The 7,455-nt window shown below is 44.5% G+C and overlaps 2 protein-coding genes across 3 annotated transcripts; both read right to left on the reverse strand.

The window, feature by feature from the left end:
* Window positions 1–2,817: 2,817 nt before the first annotated feature.
* Window positions 2,818–6,103, reverse strand: LOC120108728 (putative disease resistance protein RGA4). Of its 2 annotated transcripts, none has more exons than XM_039122420.1 (2): window positions 3,520–6,103; window positions 2,818–3,189 (listed from the first exon to the last, which is right to left on the reverse strand). In XM_039122420.1, exon 1 carries the CDS (start codon window positions 6,079–6,081, stop codon window positions 3,541–3,543), a length of 2,541 nt encoding a protein of 846 aa, XP_038978348.1. In that variant the 5' UTR covers window positions 6,082–6,103; the 3' UTR covers window positions 2,818–3,189; window positions 3,520–3,540. The 2 variants fall into 2 exon arrangements, with proteins under 2 accessions (XP_038978348.1, XP_038978349.1); XM_039122421.1 differs by lacking the exon at window positions 2,818–3,189 and adding an exon at window positions 3,209–3,276.
* Window positions 6,104–6,203: 100 nt separating this feature from the next.
* Window positions 6,204–7,180, reverse strand: LOC120108729 (putative disease resistance protein RGA4). The gene has a single exon (XM_039122422.1). It carries the CDS (start codon window positions 7,010–7,012, stop codon window positions 6,212–6,214), a length of 801 nt encoding a protein of 266 aa, XP_038978350.1. The 5' UTR covers window positions 7,013–7,180; the 3' UTR covers window positions 6,204–6,211.
* Between the last annotated feature and the right edge of the window lie 275 nt (window positions 7,181–7,455).

Consider the following 7,455-nt stretch of genomic DNA (forward strand, 5'->3'; position numbering starts at 1 on the left):
CAGTGTTTAGAGATGCTACCGTTCTTCATGGTGTTTCTATTATTTTTGTTGGCTTCTGATTTCTTCTTCCATTTTGGGGAGATCCAAATATCAATTAGCTTATTCCAATTTTCTCTAGAGATCCAATTAGGGGGTTTATCACGGGCTTTGTTTAAATCTCCTTTTGCTTCCAGAAGCTTTTGGCTTCTGACCTTCCCTAATGAGGTTGTCAATCGTCGCTGACAATGCTTGTTCCAAACTTCATGCACATGATGCAATTGTCCTGGAAGAATTGTGTGTATCTCCTAACAATATATAGATCGCAAGTAATCAGACTTACTATTTGTTAAGGGCAAAAGTTAATGATAAGAAATATAAATTAATTACATCACCTCAAATTTGTTCCACATTCCAACTTTAGCATGTGTAGGGACCTCCCTCCATGACAACCACGGACCATTAAAAAATTGGCGCATGATATAAATTAATTACAACCACGGACCATTAAAAAATTGACTAATAGCAGATAACTTAGAGTGTTTTTTTACACCCTTCCCACAAAGGTACTTCTGCATCTTTCAACAAAGAATAAAAATCTGCAGCATCCTTGTTTGGCTCTTCCTCATGATTAACTTCAAATGCACTTCTCAAATGAAGTTCCTCTTCTGGACCCATAGCTTCCATCACCATGGTTCTATATTGCTGACCATGTTCAAAAAGCATTTAATCTTTACAAAGACAAGGAATACAAGTCAAATCATCCAAATTTACATATGGAATACTATCTGCTTCACATAGAACAAATGTGAATATACATGATCGCCTCTGATGCTAGGAAAGCATGGTACTTCTTAGCAAGCTTTTTGACCAGCTTCTTGATTGCACACTGGAAATAACTCACAACCATGAAGCAACACCACTTTCCACCACTTTCCATTATTCCTTGCAGATGAACAATGATTGTAAAAATGAATAACATGACGAAAAAATTAAAATCCATGAACTTTACATAATCCCAACCCATCAACCCTCAAAATTACAACAATAATCAGTGAAGCAGTCTAAATATATGCAAACCATTGGTAGGACTAACAAATGTGTCAGAATAAAAATGCATAATATTAAGGAGCTCCTCAAGTACAACATTATTTTTGTCTATTTTAGCAACAGTAAATTCGACACAGTGCCCGTATCATGATTTACCCAACCAAGTGATGTGTCCAAGTATCATAATAAAAGCAGCTACTCAGATATATCAAAGTTTCTTTCGTCTATTTTAGCAAAAAAAAAAAATCCCTCCTCTCTTTCTCTGTCTCCCGTCTCCACCCAAAACAAAACCACTATCCCCACTCCCCACTCTCCCACTGTTCCGAGCTGTCTCGCTGCCCCACCACCTCTCTCTCTCTCTCTCTTTCTCTCTCCGGGCTTGGGCAAAATCTACCGGGATCGAGCTTGAAGAGGAGGAGGAGGAGGAGAAAACTCTTACCGGTGACTGTGAGTCGGTGACCGGAGCCGCGGAGGTTGCCGTCCGGGGGAGAAGGACGCGAAGAGCCGCCGGCCGGTCGTTGAAGAGGCGACGACACCGAGAGGAGGCGGCTATCAGGCTCTCAGCGAGGGAAAAGGGGGGCGGGGGCGGCGGCGGCGGCGGCTCTCAGCGAGGGAGGGGGGCCGGCGGCGGCGGCTCTCAGCGAGGGAGGGGAGGCAGCGGCGGCTCTCAGCGAGGGAGGGGGGGTGCGGCGGCGGCTCTCAGCGAGGGGGTGCGGCGGCGGCTCTCAGCGAGGGAGGGCGGCGACGGCTCTCAGCGAGGGAGGGCGGCGACGGCTCTCAGCGAGGGAGGGGGGCCGGCGGCGGCGGCTCTCAGCGAGGGAGGGGAGGCAGCGGCGGCTCTCAGCGAGGGAGGGGGGGTGCGGCGGCGGCTCTCAGCGAGGGGGTGCGGCGACGGCTCTCAGCGAGGGAGGGCGGCGACGGCTCTCAGCGAGGGAGTGGGGGGGGGGGGGGGGCGGCGGCTGCTCTCAGCGAGGGACGGGAAGGGAAGGGAAAGGTTAGGGTTTTGGTATTTAAGTCGGTTTGCAAGCCAAATTGTATATAGGCTGATTTGGGCTAAATCGTGATTTGGGCTAAATCGGTTTGCAAGCCAAATTTCATATCAAATTTTTTTTTATTTATAAGGCTGATTGGATGGGACTTGCAAGGCAAAAATATTTTTGAACTATAAAGTATGGTAAAAAAATTCTATAAAGCAGGAAACTTGCAATAGGGGTGCAAATGGGTCATGGCCGACACCATGAGATTTTAAAATGAGAAGAAGAAATTTGAGTTTTATAGAGAGCGATTGGAATTTGGATTATCGAAGAAATTTGGGCGGAACGGCGGGCACACTTAGTTTCATTTTGGATATTCCTCCTTTTATTTTTTCTTTTAATTTAGGTTTACTCAAAAATAATATTTTTAATATTTTTGGAATTAAAAATTAAATTTGGTGACAGAAATTTTTGTCAATAATCTGTTACTGCCAAAAATAATCTTTTAAAAATTTATAAATACTAGGGTTACTATATTTGTGACGGCTGCATTTGTCACTGTCTGGTTGCAATTTTGGTTATCATATTGCTGACAGATACCCCGTCACTATGATGGTCACTAAGGTTTGGCGCCCATCCTACCCGCGCATTCTGTGACCGGTCTGTCACTAAACGGTCACTAAGTTTACACCACGATGACCAAATTTCTGTCGGTCACTAATCCGTCACAAATAGTAACTGATAACGGTCCGTCACTAATTTCCCGTCACTATACGCGTGTTTTCTGGTAGTGTATTTTTGGCACATAAAGTAGAAGTACTGTCCAAAGTCTTCAAATACAATATTTATATATCGAAGGACATGAAATAAAATATGGTTCAGAGAAAACAATCAACAACACATTACATGCCAAATAACATCTACTGAAAGGGAGTTAAGCTTATCTCTTCCTAGTGTCCCTTTAAATGCGTAACAACAGCAAAAGCAAATCTATCAGGAAGATTCATACGAAGCCACTTGATCATTGAATGTCCGGAAATCTTTGAAAAGTTTATCCAAGGCACAGTATGTCGTTTCTTCTGTTAGTAGATTTAGAATAGCAAGAAGTTCAACGTTGAAATGATCGACAAGAAAGCTGCTTGTACCGTGAACTCTCTTAATTCATCCTGAAGCTAAATTTGCTGCTTATCTGACATAGCAAGAGACAATAAAATGAGAAAAAATGAATGAAAAATTCCAATGTGCATCCCTCCAGCTCCCACTTGACCTCTTATCCCTGAAAAATTCTTGTCAGAATCATAAATTGGTTCATAATAGTTTATGTGAACAGTGTATTGTGGCTACCATCTAAGGAAGATGCCATTGATTACCTTTAGGAACTGCTTCAGTGAGCATGGACAAACTGAACTAAAACTTGCCACTAGATTCCCTCAGCAGGAACGAGAATGTGAGGGAACATAAATAATTGTACTCACTAATTTCTATTTCATTTGTGTGTGTGAGAGAGATGGGATTGTACCTCGAAAGGACTGGGATGACATTAGACTGTAGATGGTCTTCTAAAGCAAGAAAAGGAAGGAAGGGATGTGCTGAAGTTGCTCCTCCTCTCAGATGATATTTTGGTATTGGGGATGCGTGAGATGAGGTCCCAATGTGGTCCTCCTCTCTTGCACTGACTCTCCAGGTTGGGGCAGCCTTCGATGGCCAGATTCTCAAGTCCAGGGAGTCGTCGTTGTAGACCTTCTGGGAGCGATGACAGCCGAGGGCAATATTTAATAGATAGTTCTTGAAGGGCAGTGAGGCCCTGCATCCCTTCTGGCAGAGATTCCAAGCCAGGAAGCATGCTGATATGTATCCCCTTGAGTGATGTTAGGTGCCCCAGATCTACTGGTAAAGAAGTCAGGCTTGGGCAACTCAAAATATTGACATACTCAAGAGCATTGGCATGTCGCAGGCATTCCGACAAGGAATTCAATTTAGGGCAGGAGTCTACATCCAGTGATCTGAGGGAAGCAGGCAACTTGGGCAATTCCAGCAGACCATCACAATCTCCAATATCCAGCTCTTCCAAGTTTGGTAGGAGCTCTCCATGCCCTGATGATGACGAGGATAATGGCAAAGGTAACGGGCCAACCAAATTCTTGCAATGATGGAGACTTAGGTTCTTCAGTGAGTTCAAGCCACGGAATTCCGCCTCCGGCCAGTAGACCAGATCATCACAAGAATCCATCCTCAAAGATAGGAGAGAAGTAAGGGAAGACCATGTCGTCAGACTACAGATCAAGCCCGACTGCTTATTAGTAGTTCCATTCATTTCTAAACTTTGGAGAGATGGTAGCTCTGGCATGGTCATCAAATTTGGGCAATTAATGATCTTAAGCTCAGCAAGGTGAGGGAAAACCAACGGGACCTCTGTAGTTCCTTCAAACTCTGACCACTTCTCCAAGCTCTGCATCGTATGCAACACCAGTCTTTTCAGTGAGGGGAATGCTTGCACTGTGCCATTACTTGCATTGCCGTAGAAGGTGCTGCCGCAAATGTGTTTGACGTTATGCATCTTAAACAAGTAGAGAAATTTAAGAGAAGGTAGCTGCCACAAAGGCGGGAGATGTTGGCATCCTGTGCAAACTCCCAGATGCATTTCAACAACATTTTGCAGCAATACGGTGTCCATCATCATCCACGTTGGAAAGCTGCCACCCCCGTAGCGCCATACTGTCAGAAGCTTTAAGCCACCATGAGGTCTAAGGGCTTCCAACACCTCTTCAGCGTTTTCTACTGGCAAAACATCTTCGACACAACGATCAGCGTTTTCTTCATAGCAGGAAGGAGGATCCCACTGAGTCATATCCCAACATAATATTAATGAGCAAAGGTTATGTTTGGAACTAAGATTAGCTTCTTTAGCATCTGCTGCATCCCTCACATTCCTCAGGTTATACAGCTCTAGAAGGCCACCGAGATTTAAGCTATTCAACTCACCTATACGCCTTCCAGCATCATTGCCTACGATGTATTTGCTCAATGTTCGCAGGCTGCTCAATTGCCTGATACCTGTTGGCAGCTGTTTCAGACTAGGACATCTGTCAATGTAGAGATGCCTCAGGCTACTCATATTTCTCATGTCTTCGGGCAGCTTACGGAGTCTCCTGCAGCAAGAGAGTTTCAGAGTTTGTAGATTGAAAAGTGTGCTGGTGGCATCCGGTAATGCTTCAATATGAGAATAAGAGAGGTCGAGGTATCTCAGATGTTTCAAATATGCAATTGCAATAGGCAGTCGTGTGATAGGAGCATAATATAGATCCAATGCTCTCAAGGACTTTGGCTTTAATGAATCCGCAGGCATACTAGCGGAGAATCTCGAGCACAGGAGAGTGCGAATATTTGGATAATTATTCAATTGAACTTTTCTAAGTGTAAACAAGTGACGGGCTTTCGTAGATATATCTTCCCACCTGGCAGGGTCCTCCATGCCCAGGCATTCATTCCCCATAATGGATCGCGCCAGATCGTGCATGAGGTCATGCATCTTGCATGTTGTTACATAATAAAGTTCATGCCTGGATGAAAGAGCACCGTCCTCCTCAGCTTCTTTGATATCCTGAAAGAAAGATCTCCAAGCCAACTCATTAAAAATCTCCTGCCCTTTGTCCTCCAACTCCTTTCTTCCATCGGATGGAATGAATCCGTTGGCCATCCATAGTTGAATCAACAGATCCTTTTCCATCTCATAATCCTTCGGAAATATGGCACAAAAACCAAAGCATTGTTTTAAATGGGAAGGCAAATCACTGTAGCTCAACCTTAGTGCTGGCAAGATCCCATCTTCACCGACCTGCAGATCCCAAATCTCGCTATCCATCACGGACCGCCATTCGCTTTCCTGGCTCTTGGAATGCATTAAGCCACCCAATGTCTTCACTGCCAGAGGCAACCGACCACATTTCTTGACAATCTCCTTGCCTATGTCTACGAGATTTTGAGGCTCTTTTGCGCCCCCTTCAAATGCTATCTTCCTAAACAATGCCCAAGAATCATCCTCAGTCAAATACCGTAGGTGATAAGTGCCGAGGGTACCCATTATTCGTCGATGCCCGCTCACATCGTGTAGTCACAACGATCCTGCTCCCTCCTCCACCCGTTTCTAGTAGAGTTTTTAGCTCATTCCACTTTGCCTGATCCTCGTTCCAAATGTCATCTAATACAAGTACCTACCTCTTCCCACTTACAACTTCTCGAAGGCGGCGTTGTAACAACTCCATGTCTGATAGCTCGCACTTAGCCCCTGTGGCTGAAGCTATTATATCTTTAGCAAGTTTTTTAACATCGAACTCATCCGACACACAGACCCACATTCGTGGCTCGAAATGTTTCTCCACCGTCTCATCTTTGTAAATCAATTGGGCCAGTGTGGTCTTACCCAAACCCCCCATCCCAACTATGGGAAGGACTGCAACATTCCGGTTGTTATCATGAGCAAGTAACAACTCCACTATTTTTGCTTTATCTTCCTCCCTGCCAATGACCTTTGATTCATCCACATAGGAGTGGGTTTGTGGCCTGTCCTTTTGTGCTTGGGTTTTGACCGTGAAACCAAATTTATTTCCCTCATCTACTAGTTTCTCTATTTTTTCAACAATAGCATGCAACTCTCGCCCCATCTTAAGGCGAAACGAAACTGGATTGCCAAGAGAAAAGAAGCTGCGCACCTTTTTTGTCATGTCGATCTGAATCTCTGCCTTCCGCCGCTTTGCTTCCACATTGAAGTCATCCAGTATGTCGTCTGCTTCGTAGGCTGCATTCTTCAGTGCTGCCAACCAGCTCTTCACACCCGCTTCCTTGACTTGCCGCTCCTCTGCATCTCCAAGTCTGTCCAGGATTGCCGACAGCATTCTTTCCAGCTTTTCTAGCTTCTCATGGATGCCCCACATCATTCCAAACTGTTGGAGAACATGATCGGTTGCCTTCTCCATCACCACCGGTAGCAAGGCTGAGAAAAGCACGTCAGCCATTACTCCAGGCTCCAAAGAGTCTCTCCGATTGATTTGGGAAGAAAGGAATTAGGATGGTGCGATTTGTTGACCAAGTTATGAACAGGATAAACGAGGATATCAAATCTCTCACTTCGCTTCTGGACCTTGCAAGTAATTCTTTCCTCCTAACTATAATAGAACAGATTCTTTGAGTGGCTTAGAGTGGCATCTAAGCTATCTTGATGCTATCTTGAGCAGCATCTAAGCTATTATCTTGATGCTACCTTGAGTAGCATCTAAGCTATTATCTTGATGCTACCTTGAGTAGCATCTAAGCTATCTTGATGCTATCTTGAGTAGCATCTAAGCTATTATCTTGATGGCTTTGATTCCTTTCTATCTTGTAGGAATTTGGAGGTAGTTATTATTACTCTAAGAACCTTCAGGGCATACACTAGTGTTTGCCCACCAACTTTGCTTTC

The sequence above is a fragment of the Phoenix dactylifera genome, unplaced genomic scaffold (genome assembly GCF_009389715.1).
Source record: "Phoenix dactylifera cultivar Barhee BC4 unplaced genomic scaffold, palm_55x_up_171113_PBpolish2nd_filt_p 001518F, whole genome shotgun sequence".
NCBI lineage: Eukaryota > Viridiplantae > Streptophyta > Magnoliopsida > Arecales > Arecaceae > Phoenix > Phoenix dactylifera.

Excerpts from the sequence above, each read along its gene's own strand:
- LOC120108728 (XM_039122420.1), bottom strand. The coding sequence starts at position 6,081 with ATGGGTACCCTCGGCACTTATCACCTACGGTATTTGACTGAGGATGAT.
- LOC120108729 (XM_039122422.1), bottom strand. The coding sequence starts at position 7,012 with ATGGCTGACGTGCTTTTCTCAGCCTTGCTACCGGTGGTGATGGAGAAG.